Source organism: Scyliorhinus torazame, chromosome 8 (assembly GCF_047496885.1).
Source record: "Scyliorhinus torazame isolate Kashiwa2021f chromosome 8, sScyTor2.1, whole genome shotgun sequence".
Taxonomy (NCBI): Eukaryota; Metazoa; Chordata; class Chondrichthyes; order Carcharhiniformes; family Scyliorhinidae; genus Scyliorhinus; species Scyliorhinus torazame.
The window spans coordinates 143,989,809-144,009,191 of NC_092714.1; the positions used below are offsets into that span (position 1 = coordinate 143,989,809).

Below are 19,383 nucleotides of genomic sequence, written 5' to 3' on the forward strand. Positions count from 1 at the left end.
ATTTCCTTTTCTTTTCATGTACTTAATGATCTGTTGAGCTGCTCGCAGGAAAATACTTTTCACTGTACCTTGGTACATGTGACAATAAACAAATCCAATCCAATCCTTGTCAACTGTACTGGTTACACGTTCAAAGAATTCCAACAGATCTGTCAAGCATGATTTTCACTTCATAAATCTATGCTGACTCGGACTGATCCTGCCACTGCTTTCTAAATGTTCCGCTATGAAGACCTTCTTAATGGATTCAAGAATTTTCCCCACTACCGATGTTAGGCTTACTGGTCTATAATTCCCTGCTTTCTCTCCACTTCCCTTTATGAATATCGTAGTGATGTGAGCTACCCTCCAATTTGCAGGGACAGTTCCAGAGTCTATAGAATCCTGGAAGATGACCACCAATGCATCCACTATTTCCAGAGCCTCCTCCTTAAGCACTCTGGGATGCAGATTCTCAGGCCCTGGGGATTTATCCGCCTTCAATCCCATCAATTTTCCCAGCACCATTTCTCTACTAATATTGATCTCCCTCAGTTCTTCCCTCTCACCAAACCTTTCATTCTCCAACATTTCTGTATCTGATTTGTGTCCTCTTTTGTGAAGACAGAACCAAAGTATATATTCAATTGCTCAGCCATCTCTTTGTCCCTTTTATGCCTTCCCCTGTTTCTAGCTGTAGGGGGCCTACATTTCTCTTTACTAATCTCTTTCTCCTCACATGTTCATTGATGATTCCAATGTCCAGTTCCATTCACAGTTCCTCAGATAACAAGTGGTCATGTCCTCATGCAACAAGTCCTGGCTGGCCCTGAGCCATAATGAATTAGGAAGTCCCAGATTCAACTGTTTCCCCCCCCCCCACGAACAATATTGACCAGAAACTTAACTGCATGAAGCATAAAAATACTGTGGCTACAGGGCAGGACACAGGCTGAGAATTCTACAGCAAATGACTCACCACCTGACTACGCCCACCCCCCCCCAAGAGCCTTCCTATCATCTTAAAAGCAAGTGTCAGGAGTGTGCTGGAACCACACTTGCCTGTACTGAAAAGGCTTGACACCATCCAGAACAAAGCAGTTTGATTGTTTGACGCACCATCCACTATCTTCAACATTCACTCCCTCCACCACGATAGTTGCTATATGTACCATCTATAAGATGTCCACCACGATAGTTGCTATATGTACCATCTATAAGATGCACTGCGGCAACTCGCCAACACTTCTTTGACAGCATCTGACAAAGCAGTGAACTATACTGCTGAAAAGGACAAGAGCAGCAAGTGCATGGGGACTCCGTCAAGTTCACGCTTTCCTCCAACCCACCCAGAATCCTAACTTGGAAATACAATCACTATTCCTTCATCATCAATGAGTCAAAATCCTGGAACTCCCTCTGTAACAGCACTGTGGGAGTACCTATTTGAGCAGCACGGTGGCGCAGTGTTAGCATTGCCGCCTCATTGCGCCGAGGACCCATCGATCCTGGCCCTGGGTCACTGTCCGTGTGGAGTTTGCACATTCTCCCCTTGTCTGCGTGGGTCTCACTCACACAATCAAAAAAATGTGCAGGGTAGGTGAATTGGCCACACTAAATTGCCCCTTAATTGGGATAAAAAAAAGAATTGGGCACTCAATTTATAATAATTTTTTTTTAAAGTGCATATTTTTTTCTAAACCAACACTTCATTGGTGATGAACTCCTTTAAGAAGTGATGATCCAGTAAAGTTTGACATGATAGTATTGAAGTCTGACGAGAACACTGCAAATTACATTCTCTAGCTCAACATTCACTGAACATTCGTGCATGGAGAACATACTTACTCAGAACTTTTTTCAGTCCTTTGCTCTACCTGTTCAATTAAAGACTGCAAAACAAGATGGCACATTTGACACGTTTAAATGGCAAGTATAAATACCATCAGTTACCAAAAAATATCACCCAAAACATGCAACAGTTATTATCATTTGTGGGATTCTCTATGAATCAATTTACTATGATTATATCCACTGTTCACATCTGCACCACTGGATGTCCTGTCTGTACAGCGAGTTCAAAGATGTCCAGTCTGATGGGTCACAAGATGCCCCGGCGTGGACTGGCAGCATGGAGAGTCCTGGATACCCCGCATATTGGCTGTCGAGGCGAGTGTGTCACAGGCTGCTGTCCGTTAACAGTGTTGCACTATGTCACACACATATTCCACAGTGCTGTGTACAGAAGAAACTGTCCACATCTTCCTGTAATGTCAGATCGCTGCTCCCTACTCTCTCAATCTTTCTGTCTCACTCTGTGGTTTTCTATTTCTTGATATTTTCTTTCTCGGCTTAGCTTTTCCCACATTTTGCTCATTGTGATTTCGGTCTGTTTTCTGCACTCTCTCTGAAAATTTACACAATTGTTTCCTTTTGTCTCCTCACTTTATTGTATGCTGCCTCCCAATCTCTCTACATGGTTCTCACATTTCTGGGATCTGACCGGTAACATAGGTTGGAACGGCGTGGGAAGCAAGCTCCTAGGGGTACCTTTCTCTACCTATCTAGGTTTGAATGAATTGCTGGTTGGTGATTGCTACCTTTCTCCACTCGTCTAATTTTGATGAACTAGTGAACAGATAGTGGCTTTTCTAGCAAGTTAGGTGAAAGCACGATGACCGCGATTGCCAATAATGCGTGTACTTTTCCCCATCCACTTCGGGGGTATATAAAATCCACAGGTCCAATACTTACCCTCACTTTAGGAGCTGCAGCTCTGAACTTTACATAGAACAATGTAAAAGCGTTATCGGTGTTCGATATAACTGAGGGGTCCTGTCAGAAAACATAATTTGAAATTTAATTTTAATATTAACTTAAAATATACACCTTGATTTGGTTCTGGCCACATTTCACGTCTCTCAAACAACATCACTAAAAACAGATTATATGGCCACATTTATCTGCGCTGTAAGAAAACTGGTTGCATAGATTCCGTACTTCCAACAAGAGCACCACTTCAGAATATTTGATTGACTGTCAAGAGTTTTCTGATGTCTTGAGGTAGTGCAAGGTGCTATATAGAAGTTTGTTATTTTAGGATTCACTCATGGTACTATTTGGGTTGTCTCCTTACTTTAGGTGGTGCCCCTTATTTCCAATTTGTCACATAGCTTCACATTTACCACTGACCAGAAACTAACTGGACTAGCCATATAAAAACAGTGGCTAGAAGAGCAAGTCAGAATTTGCAATCTTGCGGCGAGTAACTGAACTCCTGATTCCCCAAAGCCTGCCCACCATCCACAACGCACAAGTCAGGAGTGAGATGGAATACTCTCCACTTGCCTGGATGAGTGCAGCTCCAACAACACTCAAGTAGCTCGACACCGTCGAGGACAAAACAGCCCGCTTGATTGCTCCCCCTTCCACTAACATTCACTCCACCCACCACCGGCGCACAGTAGCAGCAGTGTGCACCATCTACAGGGTGCACTGCAGGAACTCTCGAAGGCGCCTCAGAACCTTCCAAACCCACGACCGCTACCATCTAGAAGGTCAAGGGTAGCAGACACATGGAAATGCCATAACCTGGAAATTCCCCTCCAAGCCACTCACCATCCTGACTTGGAAATATATCACCGTTCCTTCACTGTTGCTGGGTCAAAATCCTGGAAATCCTTCCCGAACAGCACTGTGGTTGCACCTACACCACATGGACTGCAGCAGTTAAAAGCAGCAACTTACCATCACCATATTCTCAAGGGCAGTTAGAGATGGGCAATAAATGCTGGTCTAACCAGCAATGCCCATATGGCGTGAAGGAATAAAAAAGAATTTTACAAGGCCGGAACAGTTTCAGTAACTTTGGAATTCCGTGATCAGTTGATCAATTCCTACTGTTTACAGAAAAGACACGCCCCTCAAATCAGGAGCAGAGGGAAAGATGATGGACTGAATTAAATATCTTTACAGTCAGACTAGAGTGGTGCGAGGATCTACATATTGATAGAAAAGATTCCTCTCCCCGAGCCTCCCAAGTCTTTAGTTAGAGTGGGACAGACAGCCGAATCGGGTATCTCCACTAAGTATATAGATAATAAAGTTCTCATTGAAATCAGATGAATGCTTGATAACACAACTTTTTCGATGAAACACTGCTATACAAAATATCACTGCAATATTTGTATTTTAAAGCATCACATGAAACCAAGTTAATGTATCTATGATACTAATACTCTTACCCTTTTATTCAACTGAGTTGAGAGGTTCTGAAGTGTATTCACAGTGTAAGTCTTCATAAGGTGCATAGCTTTGGAGAGGCATTGCTTAAACTTTGCTAAATATACAGGATAATCTCGAAAGCCAGGCTGTAAACAAAGCAAGTAAAAAATAAACCTCTTCATGTCATAAATAAGCATTTCAGCAAAGTTTCTAGAGCTGTATTGTTACAGTGTCCAGGCCAACACAGTGCCAGCAGAAACCTCAGACTGAATTAAACCCAATAATATCCCCCAAACCGACACAGACCCAGCAATATCCCCCAGACCCGGCAATATCCCCCAGACCGACACAGACCCGGCAATATCCCCCAGACCGACACAGACCCGGCAATATCCCCCAGACCGACACAGACCCGGCAATATCCCCCAGACCGACACAGACCCGGCAATATCCCCCAGACCGACACAGACCCGGCAATATCCCCCAGACCGACACAGACCCGGCAATATCCCCCAGACCGACACAGACCCAGCAATATCCCCCAGACCGACACAGACCCGGCAATATCCCCCAGACCGACACAGACCCGGCAATATCCCCCAGACCGACACAGACCCGGCGATATCCCCCAGACCGACGCAGACCCGGCAATATCCCCCAGACAAACACAGACCCGGAAATATCCTCAAGACCAACACAGACCCAGCAATATCCCCCAGACCGACACAGAGCCGGCAATATCCCCCAAACCAACACAGACACGGCAATATCCCCCAGACCGACACAGACCCGGCAATATCCCCCAGACCGACACAGACCCGGCAATATCCCCCAGACCGACGCAGACCCGGCAATATCCCCCAGACCGACACAGACCCGGCAATATCCCCCAGACCGACGCAGACCCGGCAATATCCCCCAGACCGACACAGACCCGGCAATATCCACCAGACCGACACAGACCCGGCAATATCCCCCAGACCGACACAGACCCGGCGATATCCCCCAGACCGACACAGACCCGGCAATATCCCCCAGACCAACACAGACCCGGAAATATCCTCAAGACCGACACAGACCCAGCAATATCCCCCAGACCGACACAGAGCCGGCAATATCCCCCAAACCAACACAGACACGGCAATTTCCCCCAGACCGACACAGACCAGGCAATATCCCCCAGACCGACACAGACCCGGCAATATCCCCCAGACCGACGCAGACCCAGCAATATCCCCCAGACCGACACAGACCCGGCAATATCCCCCAGACCGACACAGACCCGGCAATATCCCCCAGACCGACACAGACCCGGCAATATCCCCCAGACCCACACAGACCCGGCAATATCCCCCAAACCGACACAGACCCGGCAATATCCCCCAAACCGACAGACCCGGCAATATCCCCCAGACCGACACAGACCCGGCAATATCCCCCAGACCGACACCAACCCGGCAATATCCCCCAGGCCGACACAGACCCGGCTAAACCCCCCAGACCGACACAGACCCGGCAATATCCTCAAGACCAACGCAGACCCAATAATATCCCCCAAACCGACACAGACCCGGCAATAAACCCCAGAACGACACAGACCCGGCAATATCCCCCAGATCGACACTGACCCGGCAATATCCCCCAGACCGACAGACCCGGCAATATCCCCCAGACCGACAGACCCGGCAATATCCCCCTGACCGACACAGACCCACAATATCCCCCAGACCGACACAGACCCGGCAATATCCCCCAGACCGACACAGACCCGGCAATATCCACCAGACCGGCACAGGCCCGGCGATATCCCCAAGACCAACGCAGACCCGGCAATATCCCCCAGACCGACACAGACCCTGATATATCCCCCAGACCGACACAGACACGGCGATATCCACCAGACCGGCACAGACTCGGCGATATCCCCAAGACCAACGCAGACCCGGCAATATCCCCCAGACCAACACAGACCCTGAAATATCCCCCAGACCGACACAGACCCGGCAATAAACCCCAGACCGATACAGACCCGGCAATATCCCCCAGACCGACACAGACCCGTCAATAAACCCCAGACCGATACAGACCCGGCAATATCCCCAAGACCGACACAGACCCGGCAATATCCCCCAGACCGACACAGACCTGGCGATATCCCCAGACCGACACAGACCTGGCAATAAACCCCAGACAGATACAGACCCAGCAATATCCCCCAGACCGACACAGACCTGGCAATAAACCCCAGACCGATACAGACCCAGCAATATCCCTAAGACCGACACTGACCCAGCAATATCCCCCAGACTGACACAGACCCAGCAATAAACCCCAGACCGACACGGACCCGGCGATATCCCCCAGACCGACTCAGACTTGGCGATATCTCCCAGACCGACACAGACCCGGCAATATCCCCAAGACCAACGCAGACCTGGCGATATCCCCAAGACCGACACAGACCTGGCAACATCCCCCCAAACCGACACAGACCCGGCAATATCCCCCAGACCCGGCAATATCCCCCAGACCCGGCAATATCCCCCAGACCGACACAGATCCGGCAATATCCCCGGGACCGACACAGACCCGGCAATATCCCCCAGACTGACACAGACCCGGCAATATCCCCCCAGGCCGACACAGACCCGGCAATATCCCCCGAGGCCGACACAGACCCGGCAATATCCTCAAGACCAACGCAGACCCAATAATATTCCTCAAACCGACACAGACCCGGCAATATCCCCCAGACCGACACAGACCCGGCAATATTCCCCCAGGCCGACACAGAGCCGGCAATATTCCCCAGACCGATACAGACCCGGCAAAACCCTCCAGACCGACACAGACCCGGCAATATCCTCAAGACCAATGCAGACCCAATAATATCCCCCAAACCGACACAGACCCGGCAATATACCCCAGAACGACACAGACCCGGCAATATCCCCCAGACCGACACAGACCCGGCAATATCCCCAAGACCAACGCAGGCCCGGCAATATCCCCCAGATCGACACTGACCTGGCAATATCCCCCAGACCGACACAGACCCGGCAATATCCCCCAGACCGGCACAGACCCGGCGATATCCCCAAGACCAACGCAGACCCGGCGATATCCCCCAGACTGACACAGATCCGGCAATATCCCCAAGACCAACGCAGGCCCGGCAATATCCCCCAGATCGACACTGACCTGGCAATATCCCCCAGACCGACACAGACCCGGCAATATCCCCCAGACCGGCACAGACCCGGCGATATCCCCAGACTGACACAGACCCGGCGATATCCCCCAGACTGACACAGATCCGGCAATATCCCCCAGACCGACACAGACCCGGCAATATCCCCCAGACCGACACAGACCAGGCGATATCCCCCAGACCGACACAGACCCGGCAATATCCCCAAGACCGACACAGACCCGGCAATATCCCCCAGACCGACACAGACCCGGCAATATCCCCCAGACCGACACAGACCCGGCAATATCCCCCAGACCGACACAGACCCGGCAATATCCCCCAGACCGACACAGACCCGGCAATATCCCCCAGACCGACACAGACCCGGCAATAAACCGCAGACCGACACAGACCTAATAATATCCCCCAGACCGACACAGACCTGGCAATAAACCCCAGACCGACACAGACCCGACAATAAACCCCAGACCGACACAGACCTAATAATATCCTCCAGACCGACACAGACCTGGCAATATCCCCCAGGCCAACAGACCCGCAATATCCCCCAGACCGACACAGACCCGGCAATAAACCCCAGACCGACACAGACCTAATAATATCCCCCAGACCGACACAGACCCGGCAATATCCCCCAGGCCAACAGACCCGGCAATAAACCCCAGACCGACACAGACCCGGCAATAAACCCCAGACCGACACAGACCTAATAATATCCCCCAGACCGACACAGACCCGGCAATATCCCCCAGGCCAACAGACCCGGCAATAAACCCCAGACAGACACAGACCCGGCAATAAACCCCAGACCGACACAGACCTAATAATATCCGCCACACCGACACAGACCCAGCAATAAACCCCAGACCGACACAGACCCGGCAATATCCCCCAGACCGACACAGACCCGGCAATATCCCCCAGACCGACACAGACCCGGAAATATCCTCAAGACCGACACAGACCCGGCAATATCCCCCAGACCGACACAGACCCGGCAATAAACCCCAGACCGACACAGACCCGGCAATATCCCCCAGACCGACACAGACCCGGCAATAAACCCCAGACCGACACAGACCAGGCAATATCCCCCAGACCGACACAGACCCGGCAATATCCTCAAGACCAACGCAGACCCGGCAATAAACCCCAGACCAACACAGACCCAGCAATAAACCCCAGACCGATACAGACCCGGCAATATCCCCAGACCGTCACAGACCCAGCAATATCCCCAGACCGTCACAGACCCGGCGATATTCCCGAGACCATTACTAAAATACCGAACGCCACTGTAGGGCTCTTGGTGCAAAGGACAAAATGGTCTGCCTGTGATGCAATTGGCTATGTTTTCACAGGGTTAATTGAATGATATTAAAATGTATGCTCTCACTGCTCGCTATACACAATGAGAAAGTATATGATCTACAATACATGTTAAAACTATAATATTCGTTAAATCCACAATATTTGTTAAACCACCCTATCAAATAATCAAAAGCAGGGACTGTGGATTGTAGCTAAATTCAGCCTACTAATAGTGCAAATAAAACTGTAGCTCCAATAAAATTACTTACATGTGATGACACATAGGTTATACAGTCATCTAACTTGGCCAGCGTCGGTATAAATCCTTCACTGTTCACAGATAACATGGGTGAATTCAGTTTCTAGGATGAGAGCAAAGTATGTCAGGATGCCATTTCTACTCCAGTTGCAAGTACATTAAGGTTTGAATGGATGGACATAGGACTAGCTTCAAATTAGAACACTCTCCTACTAAAAGGATTAAGTGGTCAACTCCCATTGCCTATATTATGTAGCAAATGTGTACTGATCCATACATTTGTACTTTGACAAATCCCCAGTTTTGAACATTTTCTTTACACAGGCACTGATTGATACACAAAATGTGTTGGGAACGAAGTGAAACTTACAATAATTCTAAATCTCATGTAGCAGGGTGCGAAATCTGCATCAATTGAAAATTGCAAAACAGAGATCAGTGGATTTTGTTAGGTTACAGAAAAGCTGTGAGATACACGGTGCAGATCAGCCATGATCTAATATAATGCTACAAGAGGCTCAAGGGACTTACTCATGTTTGTATGTTTCCAAGTGTGTGCTACGTATAGGACTTCCATTATTGATGGCAGATCTACAGTTATGTCACTGGCAATGAATCAGAGAATATGCTGCTTTGCCATCCCCATGACCACAGCAATAGTTCTGGTTCTGTCTGCCCAACGCTCTGTCCCATTGCATAGCACCTGCATTGATACGAAGAGTTTATAAAATCAGACATTATTACTGGATGCTTGGGAGAGCTTTTAATTTGTTTTTGGGGATGTAGGTTGACACTGGTAAAGCAGTACTCATCACCTATGCGGAGTCGCCCCTACTAAAAGTCAACCAGGTAGGGTGGAACAGGAGCCATATGTAGAGCAGATGAGCTTGGTGGAGCCTAGGGAGAAAAGCGGGAAAGAGAAGATTCCTCTCTCTGGAACGTTAATGAATCAGTTTCCAACAATCCAGCAGCTCTCAATTGTCATTCTTATTTTCTTTCTAGTCCACAGAAAGAGGATTGGCTGAATTCATGTTGAAATTTCATCTCACGACCCCTGGGTGGCTAGTCCAGCATTATAATAACTAAGTTACTGTGTCCTTATGTCATAAAATTAGTTAAAGGTTCAGCACTGCACGAAGCAGAGTTTCAAGGAGGAAAAAGAGTTGGCAATTCTAGTGCTCACCCCGGAAAGTGTCGATCAGTACTGGATCTCTGTGCATCAACCAGTAAATAGATCTGACAATTGGAAACCAGCAGACAATAAGATTTTGAGCATCAGGTAATGTTTTCACAAGTTTAACTTCAAGAAGGATTTGACAGTACAGAACACTCTTCACAAATGAAACTTAAAACATCGTGCATCAGCGACACATACCGTGTTTATGTTTTCTAATTCATTGAAATATGAAAGCTTCTGCTGAATACTCTCAGCGAGGTCAACCAGCTCGGACTGTCAGGAGAAAAAATATATATATTAGAGCAGAATTTAAACTACCCATGTATAGTTAATTATTTTCAGCGACAAAACTCTACTTTCCTATATGAAAAAGTGCCGACCACCGAAGTCCAATCGTCACCTACAAAGCTACATCAAGCTTTGTAGACCATGTTAAGTGCATACAATGGAGTTTCAGAATTACAAGCAAAATCTAAAGGAGCAATTACATTAGCATGCACATATCCCAAGTTGCCAATACTAACAGATCCTCGGTGTTGAGTCAAACATTACCCACCCATGAGATAAAGCACTAAAGAGAAGTCTCTACAAACCTATAATCTCACAAACCTGAAACAAGATAAGCCAATAAGCAAGTGCTAATAGGACCATCCTGCCACTGATAGGATGGCCACTGTAGAATTTTTGTGTTTTAGTCAACGTATAAACAAAATCTTATCCCTGGGAAAATAGTCGCAACTTCTTTCCAAAAAGGTTCTGCATTGACTCAATCCTCTAAGTGAAGGGATGTGGGACATCTTTTTCCTTTGTTCACTAATATTAGAGGAAGAAGTCAGCTGGAATACAAAGCATTTTCCCCTCTTTATCTACAATGTCCTGTTAGCTAATGTTAACAAAGAGGCATATCGCCTCATGCTACATCACAACTGAGCCCTGAAAAAAAAAACAAGTTACAAATACAGAGGATGGAGGCAGAAAGCAAACAATGGCCGATAAGCCAAAGAATTTAGCAAAAGGTATTCGCTTTTCTCTCATGCTGTTACTCTTAAATGTGTTCTTCTCCACATCTTAAGTACAAGTCCTCTCTCTTTCTTCCATTCCATCAAAAATATCAATTGTTTCTAACCTCGATTGTCTAACTTCGGAGCACCTGACGTTACAATAAAACACCCCAGTAACATGTTACAAATATGCATCCCATACACGCAAAAAAAACATTTAATTACTTCACACAACAAACTCTTTAATAGCTATGCCCCAACGTAGATTTCCTACCTGTTCCCGTAGGAGTTGCTCACAAGCCTCATGTAGTGTGCCTGTCTTGGTGGATACAAAAAGGTATTGCTTCTGTAAAGACTCCAAGTGTAGTAAGGCTGTATTGACATCATTCAGTATTGCATCGCACTGCTCCTGGAAACCATACAGATAATCCCTCATTTCTCTAAAAAGAAAGAGCAAAAAACAGGTTACACTCTAACCTACATAATCTGCAGTGTGACTAAAGTATTTGAGGCAGCAATACCCAACTAATAATACAGGAAAGTGAACCTGTGAAATACAGAACCTACCCACAAGAGAAGGGTCGGTTTGATGGCCCCAGCCCACAGACAACACATCTTCTGCACGTTAGTTCCTTCTACTCAGCGCACACTTTCATTTCTCGGCCAAATATGGACAAGCTTTGAGCTCAAGATGAAGGATATCAGAGCTGGAGAAGAGATATTTCCCCAGAAAGCAGTTTCATGAGGTCTGATATATTCCTTCTATTCTCCCAATAACATGCCTCATCATAAGCAGGGTAACCCTTAATTCATCAATGCGGTATTTCCATTCCCACACCAACTCCCCTTGTGCCCATTCTGAGACAATCAATTACTAGCAGATCACGACTTCCGGTGGCGACCAAGGAGGAGTAGGTCGCACATCTGGTAGCTCCCGCTCGGGACGGACCTTTGGACCTTTCCCTGATTTTTTTCTCGGATTATACTTGAAAAATTGATAGTGGACGCGACCGTGAGGAAGAGTCCCACACCAGTGCATGGATAGGCGGACCAGGAGTGCTCGCAAAGGAAGAGATAGGCAAACAGAGAAGGCCTGGGTTGAAGCTGCAGCGGGAAAAAGCATGGCGGACGAGCGGAGTTCTGGCTCGGCTACCCAGCGGTAGACGGAGCAGTTGATGAAGCTTATTCAAGAGGGCTTGGCCAAGCAGAAAGAGGAATGCTTGGACCCGATTAGGGAATCGATTGCTCGGCTGGAACAGAGATTGGACGCTCAAGATCGGGCGATCCAGAAAGTGGAGAAGGCACTGATCGAGCACGAGGAACACCAAACAACAATGGAGGTTGAGATGGGGAAGCTGAGAGACCAGCAGAAAAGGCTCCAGGAGAAGGTGGAGGATCTAGAGAATAGGGCCCGCCGGCAAAACATGAGGATCGTTGGTCTCCCGGAGGGGTCCGAAGGCGCGGATGCTGGGGCATGTATAGCGGGTATGCTCGAGAAGCTAATGGGGGATGGGACATTCACCCGGCCCCTGGAGGTGGACAGGGCGCACAGAACACTGGCGAAGAAGCCGCGTCCCCCCCACCACCCACCCCCCGGGCGACGGTGGTGAGTTGCACAGGTACCTGGATAAGGAGCGTATTGTATGGTGGGCCAAGCAGACACGGAGCTGTAAGTGGGAGAATAGCATCCTGCGCATTTACCAAGACCTGAGCGCGGACGTAGCCAGGAGAAGAGCTGGATTCAACCAAGTAAAGTCGATCCTTTTCAAGAAGAAGGTGAAGTTTAGACTGCTGTACCGGCCCGTCTTTGGGTCACCTATGAGGAGCAACACTTCTATTTTGAGTCGCCCGAGGAAGCGATGGATTTTGCCAGAAGGAAAGGGCTGGCAGGGGACTGAGGTGTTTGAACTTTGCTGCAGTGTTAACGTTAAAAAAAATTTTGTTTTTGCACTATATTTGTAATGCCTTCGGTATCGATCCCGGAGCACCGCGTATTTTTGTAAGTTATAGTTTGTACTGGCGGGAGATGGAGGTGTGAGTTTTCGACGTAGGGTTTCTCTTTTCTTTTTGTTTCTTTCGGTTAACTGGACTGGGAATGTTTTCTCTTGCGTATGTGTATCCGAGCCCGGGGGGGGGGGGGGGGGGGGGGGGGGGAGGAGGAGACAATAGGTGGGAAAATGTTTGGCGCCATGGGCTGGGGCTACCAAGCTAGCTGGGCAGGCTGGCTCACAGAAGCGCACTGAGGGGGGAGCAGATGTTATGCTTGTTGAAGGGGGCTGTTTTTACTGTGCTGCTACGGGGTGGGGGAGGGGGGGGGGGTGGGGGAATTGCTCTGCTGACCGGGAGAGACTGTTACTGGGGGACAAAAGGGAGGTAGGGGACCGAGGCTCCCTGCGGGTGTGTGGGGTGCGAGCTGGAGACTGGCCTAAGAAAGGTGATGGCTGATCGGCAGAGGGGGGTGATGCGAGAAGCCCCCTGACCAGGCTGATTACGTGGAACGTTAAAGGGCTGAATGGGCCGGTTAAGAGGGCACGATTGTTCGCACACTTGAGGCGATTGAAGGCGGACGTGGCAATGTTACAGGAGACGCATCTTAGGGTAATCGATCAGACTAGACTAAGGAAGGGATGGGTCGGACAGGTATTTCATTCGGGGCTGAACTCTATGACTAGAGGGGTCGCGATCTTGAGTGTCATTCGAGGCAGGAAGAATAGCTGCAGGTGTGGGAGGTCGGTACATCATGGTTAGTGGGAAGCTTGAAGGGCTGCCGGTGTACTCGTGAATGTCTACGCGCCAAACTGGGATGATGTGGAGTTTATAAGGAGGATGTTGGGGAAGATCCCGGACCTGGACTCGCACAGGTTGGTCACGGGGGAGTTCTCTTTCTACTCACACGTACATGAAGTGTACTACCGGATCGGCTTTTTCATCTTGAACAATGCTTTACTGACAGGGGTAGTGGACACTTGAGTACTCAGCGATCACAGTCTCGGACCATGCCCCGTCCTGGGTGGACTTACAGGTGAGCAAGGAGTGTGGCCAGCGCCCGCATTGGAGATTGGATGTCGGACTGTTAATGGATAAGGTGGTGTGCGGGCGGGTGAGAAAATGCATCCAGAACTATCCGGAAGTTAATGACACGGGGGAAGTCTCGGCAGCAATGGTCTGGGAGGCGTTGAAGGCGGTGGTCAGAGGGAAGCTGATTTTGATACCGACCCAGAGGGAGAAAGTGGATAGAACAGAGACGGATCGACTGATAGGGGAAATACTTCAGGTCGACAGGAGCTATGCGGAGACCCCAGAGGCAGGGCCTTTAAGGGAACGGCGGAGGCTACAGGCGGAGTTTGGCTTGCTAACTACAGGGAAGGCGATGGAGCAGCTGAGGAAGGCGAGGGGCCGATATACGAGTATGGACAGAAGTCTAGTAGAATGCTTGCGCAGCAGCTCAGAAAGAGGGAGGCAGCCAGGGAGATTGGGAAAGTGAAGGACAGAGACCGGAACTTGGTCGGGGATTCAGCAGGGGTTAACAGGGCATTCAAGGAGTTTTATAGCAAGCTATACGAGTCGGAACCCCCAGCCGGGCTGGAGGGGATGAGGCCATTTTTCAGGGGGCTGAGGTTCCGGAAGGTGGAGGAAGGGTTGGTAGAAGGCCTGGGGGCCCCGATCGGGGTGGAAGAGATAGCAGAAGGGCTGACGGCCATGCTGTCGAGTAAAGCCCTGGGGCCGGACGGATACCCAGTGGAGTTCTATGAAACATTCTCTGGGATGCTGGGGTCACTGCTGATAAGGACATTTAATGAGGCAAGGGAGAGAGAGGGGGGCTTCCCCCGACGATGTCACAGGCCACAATCTCACTGATCTTGAAGCGGGAGAAGGACCCGGAGCTATGCGGGTCCTACAGGCTGATCTCCTGACTAAATGTTGACGCCAAACTGTTGGCAAAATCTTGTCCTCAAGGATAGAAGACTGCGATCCGGATGTGATTGGGGAGGACCAGACGGGATTTGTTAAGGGCAGGCAGTTGGCAGCCAACGTTAGAAGACTGCTGAATGTGATTATGATGCCCCAGAGGGTAGGGATATTGAGGTAGTGGTCGCAATGGACGCAGAGAAGGCCTTTGACCAGGTGGAATGGACCTATCTGTGGGAGGTGCTGGGGCAATCTGGGTTTGGATGGGGCTTCATTGACTGGGTTAGGCTGCTGTATCAGGCACCTGTGGCGAGTGTACGGACGAACAGGTTGACATCGGGCTATTTTTGGCTGCACCGGGGGAAAAGGCAGGGATGCCCCCTCTCCCCACTGCTGTTTGCGCTGGCCACAGAGCCGCTGGCAATTGCGCTGAGAGCCTCAAGAGACTGGATGGGGCTGGTTCGGGGAGGGGTGGAACACAGTCTTGCTATACGCAGATGATCTGCTCCAATATGTTTCTGACGCACTAGAGGGGATGGGAGAAATTATGAGGATTCTGGGGTAATTTGGCCGGTTTTCGGGTTATAAATTGAACATGGGGAAAAGTGAGATATTCGCAATCCAGGCAAGGGCGCAGGAGAGGCGACTGGGGGAGTTGCCATTTAGGGTGGTAGGGGGAAGCTTTTGGTATCTAGGCATCCAGGTGGCACGGGAATGGGAACGGCTACATAAGCTAAATGAAGGAAGACTTCCGACGATGGGACATGCTCCCGCTATCACTGTCTGGGAGGGTACAGATGGTGAAAATGACGGTCCTCCAGAGATTCCTGTTTGCTTTTCAGTGCCTCCCCATCTTTATTCATCGGGCCTTTTTTAAACGGGTAAACAAGGTGATCTCTGGCTTTGTATGGGCGGGCAAGACCCTGCGAGTAAAAAAGGGGATGCTGGAGCGTAGCCAGGGGGGAGGGCAGGTTGACCCTGCCGAACTTTAGCAATTACTATTGGGCGGCAAATATAGCCATGATTAGGAAGTTGGTGGTGGTGGTGGTGGTGGGCCCTGAGAGTTTGGGGGCAATGGAGGAAACATGTGGGAGCAGAGGGAGCATAGGTTTGGTCTCCAATCTGCAATAATCATCGGTTTGCCCCGGGGAGGCTAGATGGAGGGTTTCGGAAATGGCAAAGAGCAGGGATCGAGTGGATGGGAGATCTGTTCATAGAGGGGAGCTTTCCCAGACTGAGGGAGTTGGAGGAGAAATTTGAATTGACGGCAGGGAATGAGTTTAAGTACATGAAGGCGCGGGACTTCCTACGCAGGCAGGTCTTAACCTTCCCGCTCTGACCACCAAGGGGGATACAGGACAGGGTAGTTTCCAGAGTATGGGTGGGAGAGGGGAGGGTTGCGGACATCTATAAAGAACTCATGGGGTCAGAGGAAACGCAGACCGAGGAGCTGAAGCACAAATGGGAAAAGGGGTTAGGAGGAGAGATAGAGGATGGTCTCTGGGCAGATGCATTGAGTAGAGTCAACGCGTCCACATCATGTGCCAGGCTCAGCCTGATACAATATAAGGCCATTCACCGGGCACATATGACAGTGGCCCGGATGAGCAGGTTCTTTGGGATAGAAGACAGGCGTGCAAGGTGTGCGGGAGGACCAGCAAACCATGTTCACATGTTCTGGGCATACCCAAAGCTTAGGGGATTCTGGCAGGGGTTTGCAGATGTCATGTCCACGGTGGTAAAAACAAGGGTGGCACCGAGTCCAGTGTTGGCAATTTTCAGAGTGTCGGAAGGTCCGGGAATCCAAGAGGAGAAAGAGGCAGATGTTCTGGCCTTTGCCTCCCTGGTAGCCCGGAGACGGATACTATTAACTGGGAGGGACTCAAAGCCCCGGAAGCCAGAGACCTGGCTCACTGACATGGCTAGCTTTCTCGGTCTGGAGAAAATCAAGTTCGCCCTGAGAAGGTCGATGTCAGAGTTCGTCTGGAGGTGGCAGGCGTTCGTCGACTTCTTTAGGGGGGGGGGGGGTTAGTTTAGTTTAGATTAGTGTGTAAGAAAGGTGGGACCTGTGAGGGAGGAAGATGGCCTTTGCACTATGTTTATTTGTATGTACATTGTTTTCTTCTGTTATTGTTACAAAATCACAAATACCTCAATAAAATGTTTTATACAAAAATAATTAGTAGCAGATCGCAAGCATCTGTGCTTGTGCATTCACGAGAACCAGGAACCATGGACGTACTGCCCGACTTCTAAGCTTTACTTCGAAGTCTTACCAGAGAGAGAAAAGAGATTTGCATTCCAACCCAAGATCCCAGGATACAAGAACATAACCCAAACCAGTATACACAGCAATCGGTTCATATTGGCCTTTGTTAAGTGTTTAAAAGGAATGCTCACGGGGAGCACGGAGGCACAGTGGTTAGCACAGCTGCCTCGCGGCGCCCAGGACCCAGGTTCGAACCCAACCCTGGGTCACTGTCCATGTGGAGTTTGCACATTCTCCCTGTGTCTGCGTGGGAGTCAGCCCCACAACCCAATGATGTGCAGGGTAGGTGATTTGGTCACACTAAATTACCCCTCAGTTGGGGAAAAATTGAATTGGGTACTCTAAATTTTTTTAAAAAGGAGTGCTCACTTTTAAGCTCCTGACACAATCTGCAATTAAAAACCATAATTTAATTCTCCAGCCAGAAAACCTTTTCCTGCTTTCTAACTTCTGTAATGTATACAGTGAGGTCCATTCCCTATAATTCAGTCACTTAATTCAGGCTGACAAAGCAATGTTACTTTTACACGAAGTTCCTATTTTGCTGTGATACTGTTGTTTAACTCATGTTATTGAATAACTTAATCATTTAAGCCCATAAAGCCCACTCAGACTTGCGATGAAAAAGCATTACAGATTACACAACATAGTCAGAACACAGTGCGGAGTCCCAGGATGCTGCACCAGTGAGTTCCTAATCTCTCAATGGCCGCAGTGAACTATTACTGAGCAGGGTGGGAGGGATCTGAAGGGAATTGCTTCTTCATGAAAAGACAAAGAGGAAATCACCGTGGTCAATGCTTATACACAGCCAGTACACGGCCCAATGAGGCAATGGCTAGGAAGAGGAAATATATACCTGTATTTCAATCCTTCGTCTTGATCCATCTGGGTCTGTATCTTGGAGAACCAGGAATAGAACTGTGGGAAAGAGGAAAAACAAGTTTGTTCATTCAGCTACTGGAGTGATTAGGTATGTCTTCCACAAATGATCTAGTTGGAAATCTAAGTAAATAATGTCTTCAGAGAGCTAACACACAATGGGTCCAGTGGCCTTCTTCTGTTCCATAAGTTTCTATGACATTGTAAACTGGGGTTAACAGGAAGGAAAGCGTGACATGGACTGATGTGTAGGCTTGAATTCAGTGCCGACCAGCTCATGTAGCACAAAGGGCTTGCTGGCTTCTTTCTATCAACACGGTAGCACAAGTGGTTAGCACTGTGTCTTCACAGCGCCAGGGTCCCAGGTTCGATTCCCTGCTGGGTCAGTGTCTGTGCGGAGTCTGCACGTTCTCCCCGTGTCTGCGTGGGTTTCCTCCGGGTGCTCCGGTTTCCTCCCACAGTCCAAAGACGTGCAGGTTAGGTGGATTGGCCATACTAAATTGCCCTTAGTGTCCAAAAAGGTTACGGGGATAGGGTGGAAGTGAGGGCTTAAGTGGGTCGGTGCAGACTCTATGGGCCGAATGGCCTCCTTCTGCACTGTATGTTCTATGTTCTATCCCAATGTGGCCAGCGAACCACGAGTATGCTGTTGACACCCAGCTCTCCCTCACTATCACCTCTCCTGACCCCTCTACCAACTATAATTTGCCTAGGCAAGCAGAAATTTCCTCCAATTAAATACGGAGATGACTAGAGCCCTAGTCTTTGGTCACTACCACAATCTTTTCTCTAGCCACTGAGACCATCCCTCTTCCCAGCCGTTTTAAGTTAATAAAGTGTTATAGGCAATAGCTAGTCTACCTACTCAAGCTCTCTTGGACATTTCTAAGTGTGGCTCCTACATTGCTGGTACAGGTCAGTGCCATCATCACACAAGACAGTAGGCATCCAACTCGACATGTCATAGATACTAACTGGGCTCGGACATATGTCAACTGGCCTCAGCGTATGGAGCAAAACTGTTTCTGCTACTTTTTTGTGCCAAACAGAGGTTTATGTGGCAAGAGACTTTTCAAATAATGCTTCATCAAATCAACTTACTGATTTAAATAAATGAGGATAGATCTAGATTCTCTGTAAGGGTTATTTCAACGCTCC

The 19,383-nt window shown here is 49.0% G+C and overlaps 1 protein-coding gene across 1 annotated transcript in view; it reads right to left on the reverse strand.

Moving 5' to 3' along the window:
• The window catches only part of LOC140428166 (conserved oligomeric Golgi complex subunit 3-like), an 82,425-nt gene that overhangs the window by 44,036 nt on the left and 19,006 nt on the right, over positions 1 to 19,383 (reverse strand). Inside the window, exons 3-9 of the mRNA XM_072514316.1 lie at positions 18,203 to 18,264; positions 11,440 to 11,605; positions 10,363 to 10,437; positions 8,998 to 9,090; positions 4,224 to 4,349; positions 2,734 to 2,814; positions 1,828 to 1,871 (exon numbers count right to left, since the gene is read on the reverse strand). Of these exons, the coding sequence (XP_072370417.1) occupies positions 1,828 to 1,871; positions 2,734 to 2,814; positions 4,224 to 4,349; positions 8,998 to 9,090; positions 10,363 to 10,437; positions 11,440 to 11,605; positions 18,203 to 18,264 (647 nt within the window). The remainder of the gene's footprint in view (positions 1 to 1,827; positions 1,872 to 2,733; positions 2,815 to 4,223; positions 4,350 to 8,997; positions 9,091 to 10,362; positions 10,438 to 11,439; positions 11,606 to 18,202; positions 18,265 to 19,383) is intronic.